Source organism: Pinus tabuliformis, chromosome 6 (genome assembly GCF_031772625.1).
Source record: "Pinus tabuliformis cultivar Carrire ecotype Pingquan chromosome 6, CPIR1, whole genome shotgun sequence".
In the NCBI taxonomy this organism is placed as follows: Eukaryota; Viridiplantae; Streptophyta; class Pinopsida; order Pinales; family Pinaceae; genus Pinus; species Pinus tabuliformis.
Genome location: NC_142292.1, coordinates 972,627,622 through 972,649,745, shown reverse-complemented (window position 1 = coordinate 972,649,745; position 22,124 = coordinate 972,627,622). Strand labels below are relative to the sequence as shown.

General features: G+C 39.4%; 1 protein-coding gene across 1 annotated transcript in view; it reads right to left on the bottom strand.

Annotated features, from left to right (window-relative positions):
• Positions 1 to 20,874, bottom strand: part of LOC149262235 (kelch repeat-containing protein At3g27220-like) — a 93,414-nt gene extending 72,540 nt beyond the window's left edge. Inside the window, exons 1-2 of the mRNA XM_089423743.1 lie at positions 20,193 to 20,874; positions 17,516 to 17,701 (exon numbers count right to left, since the gene is read on the bottom strand). Of these exons, the coding sequence (XP_089279869.1) occupies positions 17,516 to 17,701; positions 20,193 to 20,369 (363 nt within the window). The 5' untranslated portion in view covers positions 20,370 to 20,874. The remainder of the gene's footprint in view (positions 1 to 17,515; positions 17,702 to 20,192) is intronic.
• Between the last annotated feature and the right edge of the window lie 1,250 nt (positions 20,875 to 22,124).

Sequence of the window (22,124 nt, the reverse complement as noted above, 5' to 3'; positions counted from 1 at the left end):
AACTCCCCGACCGTAGTATGAGAGGATTGATAATTGTCAGATGAAGCTGAGATTCACTAAGAGTGAAGTCGATCCAAACCAATGTTTGAAGGTTGTGGATGATAGACCTCTCACACCAGCACCTTCTGAGGACAACCTATTTCAAACACATGCAGACCCTCTCACTTGCAGAAGTAAGATGGAATTGGATTCCGGGCATGGAATGGTAAACTGCAAGCCCGTGACTACCTCGAGGATCTTAACTTTCAGAAGTTATATGGTGATGATGCCGGACCAGATTTGGGAAATGCCTTTGAGTTTCATAAACTCATTTGCATTGATGTTCTTGGTGAACTTCCGTCCGGACATATGTTTTGCAGTTAGCATGGTGAGCTCATATTTGGTTGAGCCTCACTGGATTGGTGCCAAGAATCTTTTGAGATATCTTCAGTGCACAATCTCTCATGGATTGAGATACACTGCCGGAAATATGAAGCTGCATTATTATTTGAATGTTGACTAGGCAGACAGTGTGGAGGATCACTAGAGCACTTCTCAGCGCTGGTTCTCTTTGGGTTCTGCTTCGATATCATGGATGAGGAGGAAGCAGAAGCCGGTTGCTATAAGCATTGCCGAGACCGAATACATAGCTACGAGTATGGTCTCGTATGAAGCTTCCTAGTTGTGGAAGCTCCTCAGTGAGCTGTTTGTACATATGATGAATACCATTGTGATCCTCTGTGACAACCAGGGGGGATTCGATTGTTGAGGAATCCTGTATTCGATGATTGCTCTAGCAGATAGACATCAAATATTCCTTATTTGGGATATGGTAAGTCGATGGGCGAGGAGGCTTGTACAAGTCGCAGACATTTTGTCAAACCCCAGGAAAGGTCAAATCTGTGACTTTCCCGAACGACTTGGAGTCGTTGAGAGACCTTCTTATAAGGGTCCAGCATGTTGCATGCATTAAGCTCTAGGAGCTCTAGGGGGCTTGGGGTACTTACTGGAGCAACATACAACCACAGGGCGACTCACCCTCCCCTGATGATGCACTATGTACAGGATGACAGGTTCAACCTTCCCCTATGATACCCTGTGGCGACTGTGGAACAGGATGATTAGTTCTCCTGTGGGCCAGGATGATTTGTTCTCCCATGGCAACTGTGAAACAGGATGATTAGTTCTCCTGTGGGATGGGATGATTAGTTCTTCCGTGGCAACTGTGGGACAGGATGATCCGTTCTCCTATGGACAGGATGATTAGTTCTCCTGTCAAGGCATCCTACCTATGCAGTCTGGGACTCATGGGACATACCTCTCATGTGATCAATGAGTAGGGAAATGGGGTTAGGGACCATAGTAGTACTATCGATGGACGCATCGTTGTATCTACCGTACTCCCTATGCTAAGATGACTTCCATTGATCTGAGATCAATGAAACTGATCTAGGATCAGTGTGAGTAGTTTGAGACACCCTCTTATGATATTGATCTGGGATCAATAAAATTGACTTCAGGTCAGTAAGAGTGAAATGACACACTCTCTTCAGATGAAACTGACTTCGGGTCAGTAGAGAATGGTATGAGACATTCTTGATCAATTCTTCTTCTTCATGGTTCAGCAAAACTGAGCAAAGAAAATCAAAGCAGAGCAAAGCCCAGCAAAGCAGACCAAAGCAGTACAGGGCACTGATGGCAAAGATAGTACAGTCGGACATATGGATCAGCGAATGGAGTTCTCCGTAGTTGAGAGGAAGTGTTAAAATTGGCAACTAGGGCCAAACTCCATGTGGGTTATCTTATTAATGGAAGTTGATATTTTTCTTGGATCTCTCTCATCGAGAGGTGTAGGCTTGATCTAAAGATCATCCGATTCCGATAAGTATTCATGGAGATATGAATTTATTTGTGTTATGGGACAATTCGTCAAGGTCGGCCAGCAACCAAATAAACTCAACATTTTAGTATAAATAGAGGTGGCCTTCAAGTCATTTCAATACACTTGGGATCTCTTCCTCTCTACTTGTCTTTGAGTTTTAGTAGGAGGAGAGATCCTAAGGGATAACGCTGCCCTAATCTAGAGGGCAGAAGTTGGAACTGTTGGAACTGCCAGAACTGTCAAGAACTGCCAGAATAGCGAGGAAAGTTGACGTAAAGGGCAAAAGTCGGAACTACCGGGAATAGCCAGAACTGCAGGGAACTGCTAGAACAACCACGAAAGTTGACGCAGAGGGCAGAAGCCAGAACTGTCGGGAAAGCTGACGCAGAGGGCAGAAGCCGAAACTATCGGGAACTACCAAAACAGTCGGGAATAGCTGGAACTATCGAGAAAGCTGACGTAGAGGGAAGAAGTCGGAACTGCCGGGAACAGCCAGAACTGTCGCGAACAGCCAGAACTGCCGGGAACTGTCGAAAAAGCCAGGAAAGCTGATGCAAAGGGCAGAAGCCGAAACTGTCGGGAACTACTAGAAAAGCTGACGTAGAGGGCAAAAGCCGGAACTACCGGGAACTGCCAGAAATGTTGGGAAAGCTGACGCAAAGGGCAGAAGTCGAAACTGCCGGGAATAGCCGAAACTACCAGGAACTGCCGGAACTGCCGAGAACGCTGACGCAGAGAGCAGAAAAGGCTGACGCAGTCCCTAGAGGCTAACGTTGGGGTTTTTCGTGGGGCAGATTGGAGCTGAGGAGCTGATGGAGTGTTTATCCGAGGTTTCAGCCGGAGCATCTATTTCCGAAGGAGAGCAGCATGCAAGGGACATCTAACTAACATTGGGACAGTTGTATGGTACTTAGCAGCAAGTACACCAAGCATGCAATGTTACAGCAAGCATGCAAGGGACAGCAAACTAATATTGGGACAGCAACATGATACTTAGTGCAGCAAGCATGTATAGGTACAACGAGCATGCAAGGGACAGCTAGCATGCAATAGCAAGAGTGCTATGGACAACAAGCATGCTAGGAACAAGCAGCAAGCAAGGGACAAAAAGCAAGCAAGGTGCAGCCAGCGCATAGGTCAGTATGGCAACATGGTGTAACAATGGCACATAATGCAGTACAGTGATGGGTATAGTCATGATTAATGAAGCATGATGAGATGCAGCATAGTGATGATGGGTGCAGCACGATGAGGTGCAGCATGATGACGAAATGCAGCACAACGATAGGTGAAGGAGTCACCTTGGAGAATTAGTTGAAGAAGCATGTCTTCAACTAATCTCATGTATCATCTTCTTAGAGACGATCTATGCTCTTATCTAGATAAGTCAAAGTATTGACTTTTGTTGTAAACGTACTATCTCTCTCTCTCTACTGAACTATTGAAGAACATATAAGAAGAATTGATCAAGGGTTTCCCCACATTGGGGTTTGTCCCTGGCTAACGCCACATCTTGTGTCCTCTTGTCTTGGCTTATATTCTGCAATTTATGTTTATGTTCTATCCGCAGTTTACTTTAATGCTGATGTAATTGCTAATCTGGAAAAGATATTGAGCTAACTGTGAAAATTGAAATAATTTGCTCTAAGCATAGAACATACCTAAAATTAACAGGGAGATAATCTTTCATTGTGGAGAGCGGAAAGAGTTTGTGTCCTAAGGAATGGGAGATCACAAGTGTGCAGGCATTTAGGAGATTGTGCACAGGGCTTGTCTCCTAAGGAGTAGGAAGTCACAATTTCGCAAGAGAATAGGAGGAATTGTGATACAAGATAAGAGCCAAATCTACGCAAGGAAATAGCCAAATAGGGGCAGATTTGTGCTGGAATTTAGGGGCCTCATGTGAGCTAGGAAATAGGGACCTAGTGCGCAAGGATTTAGGAGGCTTCTAGTGCGCAAAGATCAAGGAGAAGAGAGCAGGGTTCACAGAGCAAGTCAAGGAGGTAGCAGAGGAACAGTTGCATGCTAGAGGGCCGAGATCAAGCAAAGTCGAGATCAATTATATCAGCTGAGATTTGTGAGAAGCAGCAGAATGCGTTCTCAGAGACAGGTTGCTTTGTAATAAATCCAATTGCTCAAGAACAATCAATAAAATACCACAACACAAATAGAAAGCTTTCCCTGTTAGGTTTTCTGACTAAACAAGCGTGTCAATTTGTGTGATGTGTTTTTTATCTCTAGCATTTTTATTCAACTGCATATGAATCGTTAAGAAACTTTGTATATTGGTGAAAGTAAACTAGGTTACAGTTTTCAGTTATTCATCCAAGTAGTTGTTGAGTTTCATGGAAACTTAACAAAGACAAACTGAGAATCACTAACATTTCTCCTTATTTTTCTTGAGTTTGTCAATCACATCAAAACAAAATGGTAACAAATTAAAAAGATCTTCCTTGTAAGTAGCACGAGCAAGATAAATGGTTTAATTGAATAAGAAGCTTGATAATCACATGTCAATTACCAAGTCGCTAAACTGGTGGCATTAGACTTGACATGCTCATCATTGGGTTGTTGTTGCAGGCAACAAGGTGAGCAGTATAATGCACCTTAATGGCAAAATGCCAAAAGTAATAAACAATTACAACATTGCATTGACAATACCAAATGAGAATAGATATTGTTTTCATGACTATTCTTTAATAGTTATAACCTATCACAATAGGCATTCATTACAATCAACCACTACTTATAATGTTACCATTGATCATTAGTGATATATTTTTTATATACCAATTAGAAGGGCATGCTACAAGTGGCCTTGTTTTTTCATTCTTATTTGTCTGCAAGTCATGGAGCAGGATTGCCATTTATGCAGTCTATGGTCCATCCCTTTGTTTATAAAGAAGCTTGGCAAGTTTGACCTTGAGCTCTTTGTGAACTCTCCTGCATTTTGAAGGTACATAGATGGAACAGAAGTGCGAATGGGATTTACCCCTCCCCACTACAATAGAAACTCTCAATAAGCTTCTTCGAGCCAAAGGGAAGTAGAAACTGTCTCACTGTCCAGATCAGAGTGGATCTTCAACCAAGCTAAAAAGCCCATGGTCTCTCTAAACCAAGATCCAATAGTAGAAGGTAGTATCAGGTTGAAAGGCCAAGTCCTTTTCTACAGATTTGTGGCAATATAACCCTCTTTCCAGACAATAATGAGTTTGATTTCAAAGAAATGGAGCACAAGGAACAACCGAGATAACTGTAACAGAGGCTACTTCATTCATTCTCTTGAACTAGCCAGATAGAGACTCAACTTTCAGAGGAGGCCTTGGTTCATGAGCAGTTAAGGTCAATTCATGAGATATTAGACCAGAGATTTCATCCAATGGAAGACTTCCATACAATAGATATGTGGGTAAGACAACTAAATACCCCCTTCAATTTTGCATAATCTGGATTTTAATGCCATTGGTGATACATGGGTAAAACCCTTAGTATGGGTACAAGTACCTAGGGTTCTAATTCTTCGTACCCATACCCCTGTACCTGTAAAAAGACCCAATGATGTTTTTTAAGGTTGGACCCTAAAAAAATCTTTGCAAGGTTGAACTGACCTCTTTGTGAACTCTCTTGCATTCTTAAGGTACTTAAATGGAATAGAAGTGAGGATGAGATTCCCCCTCCCTCTTACAACAGAAACTCTCAGTAAGCTTCATCAAACAAAAGGGAAGTAGAAATGGTCTTATTGTCCAGATCAGAGTGGGATCTTCCACCAAGTTGAAAATCCTGAGGTCTCTCTAAACCAAGGTTCAATAGTAGAAGGTAGTATCAAGTTGAAAGACCAAATCCTTTTTTGCATATTTGTGGGAATATAACTCTCTTTCCAAACAATAAAGAGTTTGATTTCAAAGAAATAGAACAGAAGGAACAACTGATATAACCATAACAAAGGCTACTTCATTGTCATTCTCTTGAACCAACAAGAGCGAGAATCGGTTTTCAAAGCATAACCTTGGTTCATGAGCAGAGCAGGTCAATTCATGAGATATTAGACCATGGATTTCATCCAATGGAAGACTTTCCTCCAATAGTTATGTGGATAAGACAACAAAATACTCACTTCAATTTACCATACCTTGGATTTTAATGCCATTGGTGATACATGGGTAAAACCTTAGTATGAGTACATGTATAGTTGTAGTTGCATGTCCAATTCTTTAAACCCATGCCCTTGTACCTGTAGAAATCCCAAAAGAAGTTTTTCTTAGGGTGGACCCTAATGTTGAATATAGTAGCGAGAAATTGATTCCTTAATTTGTGCCTTAATTCAAAGAGTCAAACTCGAGTTCCTTCTTGTGCATGTTGATTTGAGGTAGCATCGGATGTGCTCTAGCCATGAAAATTGGTGGAGAGGCTAAAGCACATGAGATATCCAAGACCCAGAAATGGTTTGGGCAGATTCTAACCGGTTTGGGAGATATTAAAATAATTAATATTTTTAATGTAGTTCTTAAGTCTAAACTTGGGGAAAATAAAATATTAATGGGTATTAATATAAAACTGGGTTAGAAGGTTCCAAAAGTCATGGATCAAGCAAATCTAATCTTAGCCGTTGATTAGAGATTTCATCTCCAACGAGAAAAGTATAAGAGGAGGCTTGAGGGCCAGTTGGAGAACACACCAAAGTGATTAGTCATTCTATTCTCTAGAGCAGGGTTTGCTAAGAGAGATAGAATCAGTGATCAGCAGCGAGGGGCAGTGAATACATAGCAGAGAGGCAGAGTTGGTACCAGAGAGACAACGCAGAGCCCGGAGAGGTAGACGCAAAGGCAGCAAGGAGTTGCGCAGAGCCAGGAGAGGCCATCATGTGAGACGCAGAGGGTCTAGGGGCTGACGCAGAAGCTCCAGAAGCTGACGCAGAGGCTAGCAGAGCTGACGCAGGGCCAAGAGGCAGCGCTGGAAAGATTTCGTGGGACAGACTAGGTGTTGGTGAGCCGAATAGGGTGATGCACTCCCTATCAGAGTGACGCAGAGCAGTGGGAGTTGCAATTGTTGCTATGGGATTGTTCATCCGGTGATTAATCAACCGAAATATCTGTCTCCGAGGAGAGGTACTATTGCCGAGTGCATTCTCTGTTGGGTGAGCCATTTCTGGTACCCTAGTTGTATCCTGAAAACAGCATAATAATAAAACCCTCTGAATAGCTGCACATGTTTTCCTGCATTGGGTTTTTCCGGGGACATTGGTCCAAAAATAACAGTGTCACTTGTGTGCTTGTTTTCTTTTAGTTGACGATTTGTAGATGTTGATACTATATTTGTGTTTATTTTCAGTATTTACATGGTAAATAACTTGTCGAGTAATTAAACAAGTAGGAAGAAATAAACTAGATAGTACAGGAAGAATTTCTAACGAGTTAAACTTAGAAATTCCAACAGCGCATGCTCGAGTTCCTAAAATTTATGAGTGTCCTTAAAAATTAGGACGAGTTAGGTTGCAGTTAATTGATGTGTTGAATTGAAGGTCGAGTTCTTGGTTTTCTAGTGTGAGTTAATTGAGGAAAAACAAGTGATTGAGTTTCAAGTGGTTGACTTGAAATAGGACAAGTTGCATGAGCATTTAACTCATGCTAACTCAATCAATCACAAAATCATTCCTTAATTAGAAAATTCACTAAGTTTATCCATCTGAATTGCTTTAAAAGGAGGAACGAAGCACAATTTATTAATTATATTGTGAGCACGATTTGGTGAGACAAGATAATAGAGCTCACGGGTTTGTGAGCAGGTTGCACAGGTTTGTGTGTGTGAGCTTGTGAGAGAAAGAGTGTGCAAGAGAAGCATATGCACAGCTTGGTAGAGGGCAGTAAAGATCAACAGTCTTGCAAAGGTTTCTAGCTTTAGATCAAGCAGGAAAGACAAGTGTGTCTTTCAGATTGAAACAATTGTATTTTGTAAGAGATCAATTGCTCAGTTTTTGCTATCAATAAATTCTCGATAACAAGCATAGGGTTTTCCTAGTTGGGTTCCCTAGAAAATTGTTGTGTTCTTTTGTGTAAATTTGTGCAATTATTTATGTTCTATTTCGCTGCAAATTGAGTAGAGAAATTTTGTGTTTATGTGAAAAGAAAGTGTTTTTCTTATTGTCCATATTAGTAGATCGAAATTTTGTGGATTTTCTACACCTAAAGAGAGCTTGCCAAGTTTGAACTTAAGTTCTTTATGAACTCTTCTGCATTCTTAAGGTACTTAAATGGAACAAAAGTGGGGATGGGATTCCCCCTCCCCGTTACTATAGAAACACTCATTAAGCTTCTTCAAGCAAAAGGTTAATCTGGGGTGGTTGGGAGGAATGATTGTCTTCCTCCCCACCCAGTTTCAATTCGCGCTACTGACATGTTGAACTCATATTGAATATATCATTGTAATGACTTCAATCATTATTGTTGAATGGCCTTGAGCCCTGAAGAATATCTTACCTTTGCCTACAGGGTGGAGGATGGGGTGCTTGGTTACATGGGGGAAAAAAGCAGAAGGGAAGTAGAAACTGTCTCACTATCCAGATAAGATTGGGATCAGCCACCAAGTTGAAAAGCCCATTGTCTTTCTAAATCAAGATCCAATAATAGAAGATAGTATCAGGTTGAAAGACCAAGTCCTTTTCTGCAGATTTGTGGCAATATAACCCTCTTGCCAAACAATAACGAGTTTGATTTCAAAGAAGTGGAGCACAACGAACAACTGAGATAACCATAACAGAAGTTACTACATTGTCATTCTCTTGAACCAATGAGATAGAGATTCAGTCTTCAAAGGATGAACTTGGGTCATGGGCAAAGCAGGTCAATTCATGAGATATTAGACCATGAATTTCATCCAGTGGAAGACTTCCCTACAATAGCTATGTGGGTAAGACAACTAAATACCCCCTTCACTATATCACAATTTGGATTTTAATGCCATTGGTGATAACTGATACATGGGTACAACCCTTAGTATGGGTACATGTACTTGAGGATCGAATTCTTTGTACCCATGCCCCTGTACCTGTTAAAAGCCCCAATAAATTTTTTTAGGATAGACCCAGCAGGAAGCCCTAAAACATCTAATTGTTGCCCCCTTCTAAACATTTAATCTTAATTTCAATCTCATTTTTGCATTGTCAGTTTTGGCTACATGAGCATGGAAGAGGCCAAGAGAGCAGATTAAAGGAAGAAGAACATTGTTCACTGCTTTTATTGCAGGAAATTGGTGTCTAGAAGCTCAATGTTAAGCCACTTTCATAATTATCGACATTCTTCACTCCCAAGTCCCCATTTTTTAGTATCATCAGGTTTCAAGTTTCAGATTTTCTATTTGTCATTTTCACATCATATCTAGAAAAGGAAGGAATGTCAATCTTCAATGTTGAAACATGAATGTCAATTGATGAATAGAGAACACTAGAATGATTTGATTATCAGCTAGTTTGAAAATAAAATATGAATATGAATTATTGCTATTTACATTAATTTTGTTTCTCATTTTTCCATATATCAATGTATATATAAAATTTGATATATGTACCGCTGACATACGCCTATCCCCTGTTTCAAAAAGTGTTGTACCAATACATGTGCCCATACCAGTACCTGTACACTGGAAACCTAAATCACCTGACACAGGGACATGGGACACATAGGACACGAAAATTTGAGTGTCTGACACAGGCACATTGACCCCCCAGAACAGGACACGTTATATATATATATATATATATATATATATATAGTTCTTACACAAATTCTCATTCATGCTACAAATTCAAGCATAGATCTAGATTCTACATTGTAAATATAAAATTTGTAAGTTTTACAAAGTAACATTATGCATACAAATACAATTGTGACAGATTCATCAATGGTCCAATAGGAGAAAGACAAGAAACTGCATTTTTCTCATTAAGTCATCAAAATCAAAATGTGTTACATAGGTAGTAGCAATGTCAATGGCAAATAGAAATAGAAAAAACAAAAGAACTACAAGCCTCAAGGTAGTAGGTAGCTCATGACTCATGAGTCATCAATCATCATCATCAAAATCAACATCACTGTCATGGTCACCACTGCTCTCCTTTGCTGCATCCTCCTCCTTTGTATCCAACGTCATCTTTGCATCTATCGATGTGGAGGATGACCCCTCAACAATATCACCATCATCAAAAGTGAAAGGCTCTAGCACTGGATCATTAAGATCCAAGTTGGACAATGCAAACTCAACACTGTTGTTCAACCCCATATCATCAGGAAAGACATCCCACATCTTTGTCTTTCTGTAACAAATAAAATAATGTAAAATAATGTAAACGATAATAAGTATAAATAATTATTAGTTAATCAGTAGTTAGGTTGAAGAGGCATGTCTAAATGAGACATGACTCTTCATGAAGAGACACTTGCCTGATATATAAGCAAGCCTCTCGTTCTCATTTGTAAATCATACATTCATTCAGTTCAATCAATTATTAATAAATACTTTTATATATAATTCTGTGTATCGTAGAAGTTTTTACTTCACTTTCCCTTCAACCACTCATCCCTCTGTCTATAAATAAGACGAAGGTTGGTGTGCACATACACCATTGTCTTTGCCCTAGACTGCTCAATCTTGCTCTTCTTGACACTATACAAATTCCCATATGTGCTCCAATTCCTCTCGCAACAAGAGGATGAAGTCACCTGAGAGAGGACCCTCATGGCTAACTGTTGTAGAGGAGGGCTTGTTGCCCCATGAGTTTCCCACCAAGAATAGGGCCTCTTAGCCCTTATCTCTAATCACATCATAGCCTGCAAATCGCCCAGTGCCAGTGGAAAACTCTGCAAAGGCATCCTCCACCTCATCAAGGGATACTTTATCCTGAAAAATTTGTCTGAATGCATCCTTCATCCCCTGTGAAATTTCACCATCCATGTGAGGAGGGAATCTGCACGAAGGTCCACCATTCAGCCACTCATGGTTGTAGTATTTGGGTTCAATGAGTGCGCCAAACAATGCAAAGGTGTGCAATTCTTGTACCATCTGCTCATAAGAATATCTCGTATGGTGGTGAAGAAGGCCTCTGATGATATCTCATACTCGGGGCACTCACTCTGTAAAATAATGGTCCTCAGGGACTCAATCATGGAATCCCATCCCTCGTAAACTTCTCCTATGATGGGTTGGTCTGTATCTACAAATCGTAACAAAGTAATGATAGGGTCCATGATCTTAATAGTGAGATCTACCCTCTCCCACAAAGCATCATCTAACATTGTGTCCTTCACTCTTTTTGAGGCTGCTTGATCTGTCTTTCTCAAAAAGAAACAAAACTCTAAAATAACCATAGCCCCAAGAGCGGTCTTGACCTCCCTCAACCTCTTTAACATGATGAATGAAGAGGCAAACCGTGTATCTACAATCTTCAACAATGATAGATTGGTGTACTTCTTGTAGATTGTGAGGGCATTTGTATGATTTTGTACAAAGTTGTGGATATGTCGTGCATCCTCAATAATACTTCCAATCCAAGGCACATCAAAAGCAATATATTTAAGTGCTAAATTCAAGGAATGGACAATGCAAGGTGTCCAAAATACTTGTGGATATTTAGCTTCCACAATCATGCCAACAGTGTTGCAAATAGGTGCATTATCTGTAATGATTTGCACACAAGAATCAACACCTACATCTTCAATAACTTTAATGAAAAACTCACCAATATATTGTGCATCCTTGTATTGTCCAAGTGCATTCACTGATTTCAAGAAAACTAGCCCATTCAAGGAAGACACCATGAAGTTGATGAGTGGGTGGCGTGTTGGATCTGTCCATCCATTAGAAACAATACTAACCCTAGATGTTGACCATGTTGATTTAATAGGCTCAAGCATTTTGTCCACCTCTTTCTTTGCCTTAGTCAACAATGTGGTTTTAAGCTTCTCTGACCTAGGAGGCACATACCCTGATGGAGCCCCTTGAGTTAGAGAAGAAATAAAGGTAAGCGTGCAACATTAAAGGATATGAAGTTTTGATAGAAAAACAATGCAATGGTGAGATTAAGCTCTTCGTGTCTCTCTTTCTAAAAAATCTTGTCCATTAGATCAAGTGTCCTTGCCTTTCTTTTTGTGGCTTGACCCACACCCCCACCAAAACTTTCAAATGCAAATTTGTTGTTGTTTTTCCTCAAGAATGGAAGGGGATCATCATTCTTGTTTTTTTAGATGATGCAGCCACCCTTGCCACACCAACATTGGTCGCTTTTTCCATTTCTTTCCTCCTAGGTAAAGACACTTGTGTACATGTTACAATTCCACAACTTGGTAAGGCCAACAAATGAGCTTTCACGTGGTAATAAGTGCTCTTGAAATGATTGTTGCAATAGTTGCATTTCCAAGCAACATTGTCTCCTCCCTTCAACTTGTTGCCTGGCCCTTGCTCTCTTGTGACATACTTCCACAAGGGATATTTGTTTTCTTGAGCCTGTTGTCTTTCTAAATTCATTCTACCCTCAACATTTGAAGTTGTTGTTGCAACCCCACTTCCAATAGAGGGAACACTTGCACACCCTGATGGAATTGGAACAGGAGGGACATCACCAATGGGGACATTCTTCCCCTTCCTTTGCCCCTTCTCTATTGCCCTTGATTAAGCCATGAATGATGTAAAAAATAAAGAAAAAATGCACAAACTTGTAAAAATCAATGCACATGCAAATTGCTGTAATAAAAATGAAAAAAAAAATAGAAGCAAAATGCACTTACCTGTTGCTTAAATAGCCTCCAAAATGCTCCCAAACCCTTTGCTAGAAGCTCCCACACATTCACAGTAGAAAACACACTCAAGAATGAGTGCCAAATGAGCCTATTACCCACCATTTTGTGGGTGATGTCCCTAGGAGAAAAAAAATTCTCCAAGATGGTCCTCAGCCGGCAGCCCCTTGTAGCCACCAACTAGCTCGTTGTGCCATTTCTCCGCCACTTGAGCCAGCCATGTGGTCCCTCACCCATCTGCCATGATCGTATGTTTGAATGTGGGCCTCTCGAACCTAAAGGTATGCCTTGTCATTTGGTAATTGAGTATTATAGTTTGCTTATCATGGACACTTCTAGGCATGGATTAATGGGGGGATTTGGCAGAAAGAATGGGCTAGGTTTGTGCTCTTGTCCCCTAGACCTCTTTTGGATGTTAACCTTGTACCCTAGTCTTGTGGGATCTCTTTTACTGACCCTTGGGCTTTAGGGATGGTATTACATGGGAAACCCTGATTTTGGTTGTGTGGTACCGCTCCCTCATCCACATATATTACTCCCCTTCCACTCATTGTAACCCCATTCATCATTTCTCCCACCTGGGTCCACATTCCTCCACTGGGTCAACATAGGGTTAGCTTTCCCCTTCCTCTTGCCCACACCTTAGGTTAGGCATAAAATGATGCCCCGAAGGTTGATGCAGCTGAAAAGAAAAGTAAAAGCATAATTGGCCACATTCAACAAGGAAATGTACCACAAAATGCAAAAGATGGTCGAGACAAACACATTTAGCATGTGAGCAAAAGCCATTACATCATCATGGCCATCACCCTAGTTCCTACAGGCCCTATGAGCCTCCTTTATCATTTAGGAACCCGTGATTGTCTCAACCCTTGGTGGGCAATGAACCGCCCTACCTTAAATAGGGTATTCAGTGCTATATCTTACACATCATGCTCTTACCCCTTGAGCCCCGAGCAGTTAATTAAAGAAAAATCACAAAAGGCAAAAGGCAAGAAGGGTGGAAAAATCAAGGCCGAGGCACCTCATGTACCATGATTTCTCCCTCCTATACATTATATACCCAAGGGTGGGCTTCCCTTTTTCTAGCTACCCTTGTACCCCAACATGTGGCCCAACACTGCTCCTTTTCAATCCCTACTCCATTCATTTCTTTATCACCCACCACCACCTTTTAAAAGATGTACCTTGGACACACTATCCCCTTTAGAAGTAAAAGCCACCCAATAGGATACTTGGGTAACCCCATTTGGAGCTTGGAGACATTAGCACATGCCAAAGCCCATTATGGAAGGGCATGTCATGATGAAGTCCCCACCTGTTGTCCATGGTTTATAAGCTCTTTTACTCGATTTCCTTGATGACTTGTTGTACTCGAAGGCTAGGGGACGTATTGGATCTTATGCAGGATTGCAGGTGGTCTCCATTTTGGGTTTGGTCTCCCTATAAGAGATCCTAACCCTCCAGAGGGCTACATTGGCACATGTAAGGTGTGCGTTGAGAGCCATGGGCCTCCACAGCAGTAAACAGCACCCCATGGATCCTCAGAGATGTTCAGAGATTGCTCGAGATTCACCTATTGGACAAGGAAGATGGACCTAGTTCACCTTTGCCTAGCCAGCCCCACAGTTGTACCATGCACTTGGAAAATGACCCAAGACTTGTATGTTGTTGTGGCATCACTTACACCATCATCTGAGCCCTCACAGATAGTATACAGGCATCTTCAACTTACTTGGAGACCCATGAGGTCATTTGTGTGCCCTCACGCCCATTTGGAGCAACACAAGTTTATTATGTGGAGAACAAGGGGCCAACCCTTAGTCCATTAATTTTGGAAGCCCTATTTATCATTATGGCTCTTTTCGACTTCATCAGGCTTCTTAAAGAGCCCAACGATATGTATTATTGATCATTTGACCTCTTAAGAGGCTTCTTATTTTGTTTATAAGTTAGTTTTGGTGGGCTTGTCACCAAAAGTTAGTTATTTGCACATTATTGTTATTTTAGGGGCTAATGTAGGCTCAAATAGCTAAGTTGAACTCCTTAGAGGTGTATAAATACAAATGATGAGAGTTTCTCATCATCACTTGGTTTGGGCTTGGATCTCTCTTGAGATTTTCGCTATTCCTTCTTGGTGGACGAAATTTTGGAGCATGGATTAATTTTGATGTATGGATTGTCTTTTCTTATCTTGGAGCTTCTTGATTGGCAAGTTTAATGGTGGTTGGATATATTCTCTTACATGTAAGTACAAATTTAATGTTATTTGTTCTTTGAATTTGTCACATACATTGATGATGAGATTTTCGCTATATTAGGGCTAGTTGTTGCATGCATTTACTGCGAAATTGTGGAATTATGTTTCTATATAGCATATCTCTATGTATGGGCCATGTATGCTAAATAAATTTTCCTAAGGATAACTCTATGATTGAACTTATCTTGACAAGCCAATTCACCTTGCAAAACGAAGTATAAAAGCTTTTAAGGTCACTCTCCTTTGCCCTAATGACAAGCGAAGTTGATCTTAGAGCCTCCTTGACCTAGAAACAATGTTTATCTTCATATTCTTCTTTACTGGATTAGGCACTGGTCTAACATAAGGTGATCACTTAAAGAAATATTTGTCTTCACCTCTCCTTCTTTATTCTAGGTCTAGCCACATTAGGGCTCCTAGGGCATTATTTTCCCGACAAACCACCCATAGAAAAACTTCGATCTCTTGGCCTCAACTATGTTGGTGTCTCTCCTAGGCCTCCTCCAAATTTAAGAAAATTTCGACGGTGGGGTTGTGAGATATCCCAAGCCCTAGCCCAAAGATTAGTTTTTGCCCTAAGTTTCTAGGCTAGCTCCTCATAGGGATCATTTGGAGCCTTTGAGTGAAAATCACTTCTTTGATCCCTTTCTCCTCCTTGTTTAGGTCAAGTCTATCATTGGTTGCTAGAATCCTTCCTCTTGACCTAACCTGGGTCCACTTGGTCCCGTGTGGTCCCATACCTTTGAAAAGTCAACTCTTCAAAAACCACTTGGGAAACCAAGTTCAACAAGGATTTTAGGGTTTTGGAAGCTCCTTTACAATTCACACTCCTTAAACCTAGCCCTTAAATCCTCATCCCCTTCTCCTAGAAAGCCTTGTACCTTGCTTAAGAAGCAAGCAAGTCCCATTCTTGAGCCTCCCCTAGGAAAGGGTCCTCGAGATCACTTCACACCCATCTTAGTTGATCTATCCTTTATAAGTGATTCTCTATATATCGGGTCTCCTCCCATCGGTGAAAGTCCGTAAAGAGTAGGAAGCTTTAGTTGTGGTGACAATGGGCTTTAGCTTCATTGTTGCTCTTGACCTAGCAAGTGCCCCTCTAGGACCCCCTGCTAGTTTGAGCAATAACAGAGCCCAAATCGGGCTTTATTGGCCGGGCGGCCTGCTTTTTTAAGGGACACGTGTCCTGAAATCGGGACACGATCGACACGATGTCCGGATTTGCGTGCCCATCGAATCCCACAATTTAGGACACAATCACAGGACACGTATCCCATCAAATCGTGTCCGAATGTGCTGAAAATAACAAAGAAAGAGAGCCAAGCATGCCCACATATGTCTGGACCTAGAACTAGAAGAGACTTTCAGGTTACAGCTTTTGGATTATGCTTGGAAAGATTCAGTGCACTATGAGAAAATCCCTTTCAATTGCATAATTTCCTTCTAACACAAGCACTTAGCAAGCAATTCTCTGAAGAATGATAAGTAGGAAATTTCAAAGCTTGGTAATTCTAGTTGAAAATCAGTTGAAACTGGAACTAGTTGCAAAATAAGGGAAACTGGACCAGCAATTAGAAGGGTTACCAATGCTTCATATCAGCATTGCAAATCTCTCTGATCTCATGCATGTTTTCAAAGTGTTTCTGAGCTTTTCAGGACATGGAATTTTTCAAGTTTTCCAGGTCTAAGTGTATGCTTGCCATAGTTTTGCCTAGTTTTTATTAAGTCCAAGTTTTGCAACACTGCTTCAGATACTAAGTAGAAAAGGTACAGAAACAGGACAACGAATCCTTCCAAACTTGGCAAAAAGAGGAAGGAGATAGAGACATAAACAAATACCAAGATCCTTAGACAAAGTTAGAACAATCAAAAGAACAGAAGGCAGAAAAACGAGTCAAGTATCAACAGACCCATGTATAAAAAATCGCTCCATAAGTGGTGCAACAGATTGAAGAAACAGTTCCAGTGATAGAGTAGCAGCAGATTGAAGAACTGGAACCCACGGAGGAAGGAATTGAGTATCTAACTACAAGTAGAGGTGAAGCCAAATCGAGATACAAGAGGGGAACGAAACAACACCTAAAAGTTTAGCAGCAGGAAAGAGAGGATGAAGATCAAAGTGCTAGAATCATAGATTCATGGACAGACCTCACAGACTTGGATACTTGGTACCGTATGGAACAAAAGATTTTCCCCACAAGCATGTTAGAGCATATCAACATTGCAGACTGTCACTACAGGGCATGCTTACAGCCAAAGTCAGTATACCCAAAGTATTATATTCTTGAAATTTACCTCTTATATTATATACCAAAATTCTACAGTTTCTGTTTAAAGAAATGCAAAAAAAAATAAATTAGTTCAAAATACTATGGTCAGAAATCTGTTTAGTATCTTTCTCAATTATTTAGGATACCAAATTCTTCACTGACCTACTCAATTTAATCAGTTTGTTGCAATGCTCACCTTCAATGTCAATTGTGTCATGTCCATCAAAACAGAAAGAAAAAATATTAGCATTCCCAATTCATATATTTGATGCGCACACATGACATATAAGCGTGTAAACAGATTATTAACCAGCCTATTCAGGTGATGGCCTTGTTAACTTACATCATCAATAGTTCTGTATCCAGAAAAAACATAAAAGAGGTTGCCAATTTGAATAGATGCTCCATCTAGACGGGCTACAGGAGCCTCTGCCATCTCCTCCCACTCCAACTCTGGAACATTTTCTTCTGGTTTTTGCATAGTTTCAACTTTCAGCTTGGACAGATTTTTTCCCTCGACATTTTCCATCTAAGCTTGGATCCAAGAAACCAGAAAAAAACTTAGTAAAAGAAATTAAAAACTCTCTCTCTCTCTCTCTCTGCATGTGTGCATTCTACATTTTATATACTCAGCTAGATAGAGATGTTTCTAGACACTGCTTATTGATGTACATGACTGTATGTTTAATTCATCTGTTACACTGACTGTAGTAATTTTAAGATTCTGTTGAATTTTGTTTCCCACTTTAAGAAACAAAAATAGATAAAGTACAATTATGATACAGAGAAAAAAATTAAGTGCAGAAGGATGCAGGCCCAAATCAGAATGGGAAACCATTCAAAAGAGCATGAGGTACAACGACCAAGTTTTATTGCAGTTCATATACATAACCATTAAATCAGGGAGTGGTTTGTTAGATTAAATCATTGGCCTCAAATGAGTAGGCAGAGCAAGAAAAGAATCTCCAAACAAATCATTTTTCTGGATAACATGATGCACTAGTAGAATATTGGGCCAAAGATGATAGAGGTGTTTATTTTATATTCTAAACTCAAGATCCACTGAAAAATGCTACACCAAGTGAATGTCTAGTTGTGGTTCAAGCTAAATATTTCTAATTAAAATATCCTATGAAGAGTTCAGAAGTGAGTCGTCAAAGTTAATTTTAAAAGAGATACAGGCTGTTCCTAATTGCAAGCATAACAGAAAAGGTAGTGATGTGGGTTTAAGATGCTGAAAATGCTAATGTGTCTACATAAGTTACATTCTATTTGTGTTCATCCTCCAATAAGGCCCAGCAATAAACCACGAGTAGACTACTGGATCACAGTCTACAGATATGTGAGATGTGAAGCAACTTGAGACAATGGAGGGCCCAATTGCTCTATGTTTCTTCACATGGACTTATCTGTCCTTGCCAAAATGTTCCAGGGCCTTAAGGCTTATGCCTTATTCATTTTCTTCTGTTTTTCAAAACACTGATACTTGCTGACTGGGAGAAATGGTGCAGGAATGCTAAGATAATTAAAAGCACATGCCATAATTATTGCTTCGATTCTGTTGAGGAGTGGCCTTAAGTGAGTGATCTTCTGCATCAGCAGAGGTATTCTGCTTACTGTCTTTAGGAGTCAGGACAACAGGGTGCCGAACATGTTGTTGACACCCTCAATGGAATAGTAAAGACAAGTGTTACAGAAACTACACCCTTGAAACATATGATTAAAGAAATCATCAGTAAAGAGACACTGATTCAAACGATTTCTAAAATAGCCATGGATTTTGCTTTGAATGCCACTAGCATTCAGAAACACAGAATGAATATGTTCAGCTGGTTATGGAAGCTAGAAATGGTCTTGAGCCTTGAGGCTGTTGGTGGATGAAATTGTTACAGGTTATTCATCTTATTAAGTGGCCAGTCTGTTGATCCCTGAATCTATATTGGAGAACCTCTGAGGTGCATTTTTCCAGATTTCAACCTTGTGTATATGTTGATGGCAATCATATACCTCGCACACTTAGCTAGGGCACTTGTTTATGTAGTGTTAAGGTAGCTATTGTTTTTATTGGAAGACTTTGAAATTTTTAGCACTTCGGTGCGTGTGGCAGGTTGGTTGCACTATGAATTTCTTATTTCCTATGGGATTTACATATAATGATCTCATTAGTAAAAGCACAACAATTCTGCAACAGAGAGCAAGAGAATTTGAGGACCACGGACTTCCCAAATGGGTTAATAGACTAAAAGGTTGCAAAGAAAGGGGCATATGAGAAATGAAGTAAGAAATAAACAAATAAGGAATGCATTTTCAGCATCTGAAACCTGAAGGAAGCCTAGTAGAGAAACAGTGAATTGTCCTAGAATGGAAAACTCAGGTCAGTCTGGGAGTACAAGTCCATGGACCGGACTGTTATAGCATATTCACTCTCATGGGTACTAACATCACCTGATGATTCCGTCTGTTAAGTGAAGGCCTTTAGCTTTGTCGTTGGTTTAAATATGGATGCTTGCACGTGGGCAAAAGGGCATCCAATTTGATTTTGATGGAAAACGCAAGGCTCAAGCATAACCCTATGCTTATCATTAGGCACCCATGCTCTCACAGTGACTTGGGAGGCCCTCACAAGCCACATCCAACTACACCATGGCATTCTCCCTTGCAGAATGTTGGCAATCTGCTACTAATTAAAACTACTCATTTCAAAGGAGATAAAAAATGCTAGACAGTGGTTTAATTTAGACATATTAGGGCTATTTCACTAGGACATACAAAATGTGTTTTGATGCCAACGGCAGACAGTAGCCCCTGGGAAATGTGAGCATTGCCTAACTACATCACCCACCTTGGACTGAGATACCATTCATTTGTATGTGATCGCAATTCAGCATAAAATCCTAGCAAGCTAGAACCAAAATTCACATATACTGGTCCACTCTTTTATGAAAGAAAAATGACAAATATGCAAATTTGTTTGATCTGGGCCTAAAAACAAAGGGATGGAAAGGAGCTCTCTTACTGACCATGTTAGCTGGTAGCAGTACTCTGGATACAGATTCATGAGACGACCACCTGGAGAAAACAGATCGATACGAAGACGCCCATAAAATGTTTGTAATTAATAGAGCTGCAATCAGCCCCGCACAAGTACCCACTACAATGTACCTCCCCGTATATTGTTTGCCTGATGGCCTTGCCATTCCGACCTCATAAAATGCAAGCCCAATATCAGATCTTTGTGAGATTGAATATCAATTACGGAGATCCCACTCTAGCGAATACCCAAATTAAATGCGAATCTAAAACCAGGAAACAAAATTAAGATGTTCAGTCTGCAAAGTTATTAGAATTGCTCTCGTGTTGGATTTATAAAAGAAGTGAATGAATAATTGGCAGTTATGAAGAGCAGAGTCCGGATTGAATACAAATACAGGAAATGAGGAGACATTGGGCGCTGTCTGTTTTGTTTTGCTGAAGGAACGGGCCGTGATTATCAAATCGTTGTGCTGATCCCATACCATGGAAATCTCTTGGTACCCAGGCTGTGATCACGCGGTTTTAATTAGCCGAAGTTTTAGAGACCTTTGATTGATACCCGCATTTAAATCTGGGAACTACATAAAACTTTATTGAAGATTTAGAAATCTCTGTACTAAGGGTTTGATTTTTAGGTTCAAATTAAATAATTCGTTTCCTTAAGTTCGATAGAGTAAAATTTGGTCCCAGTGGATTCCAGTGAAGAATATATTGTATTCTGTTTTAATGTATTTTATTTTTTTGAAATTTGGTCTCAGTGGATCCCAGTGAAGAATATATTGTATTCTGTTTTAATGTATTTTATTTTTTTGATCTCTGTCAAAGATTATAATTTCCAGAAGAGTTAAGATTTATAGTTTCCAGAAGAGTTAAGATTTATAAATTAAAAAATTATTATTAAATATTTTTTATTTAATTTTTAATTAAATTAATTATTAATAATGTATAAATTTTCAAAAAAAAATATTTTAAAATATCAAAATTAAAATTAAAATTATTTAATATAAAATTTTGTAAAATGTTATTTGATATTTTATATATATTATTATTGATTTTTATTTATTGAAATCCACATAATATTTTGATTTGAATATTTTAATGTAAATAATAAATTAAAATATGCGAATAATATTTTTTAATTTAAAAATGTATATCATAACTATATTGGTATACTATTATGATTTTTTATTTATTATTTTAATATTTATATTTAATTTAAAAAATATTTATTTTTAATTCACTGAAGTAGTTTAATTTTAAAATGTATATCATAACTATAGTGGTATACTATTATGATTATTATGATTTTTTATTTATTATTTCAATGTTTATATTCAATTTAAAATTTATTTATTTTTAATTTATTGAAGTAGTTTATGATCATGTTATGAAATATGATGTAAATCATGAGATTCAATGTTAAAATTCTTATGAGTCAAATCTGTGTGTGTGAAGAATGTCCACTAAGATCAATGTAGTCTATCGGACCTTAAGAAAGTAAGAGATTAATTGTGACTCTTTAATATTTTATTTCTATGATCAAAAAGAAGGGAAAGAAGCGCTCCAAGATCACTATAGTTTTGTTGACTTAACAAGTCAAGAAGGTTGATAGTGTGGCAAATGTTTTGGAAATGAGAACAGATGTGAGTAAGAGTCAGGCAATCTAAGAGAAAGTGTTTTTCATCTTCAACCCTCTTAATATCGCAAAGGTGACAGATTCTTTCGTCTTAGGGTGTTTTGGGAATAGACCAAAGTTCAGTTTCGCTTCAAAGCTCATGCGAATTAGTTCTTATTTTTGCAATGTTCATTTTCTTCTTAGTACTCGTCAAGACAAAAACATAATTTTGGCTGGCAAGGGTGGGGTTGATCACCTCCTTATAATACATTAGCTTCATTTTTCCCTCTAGCTCCTTATCATC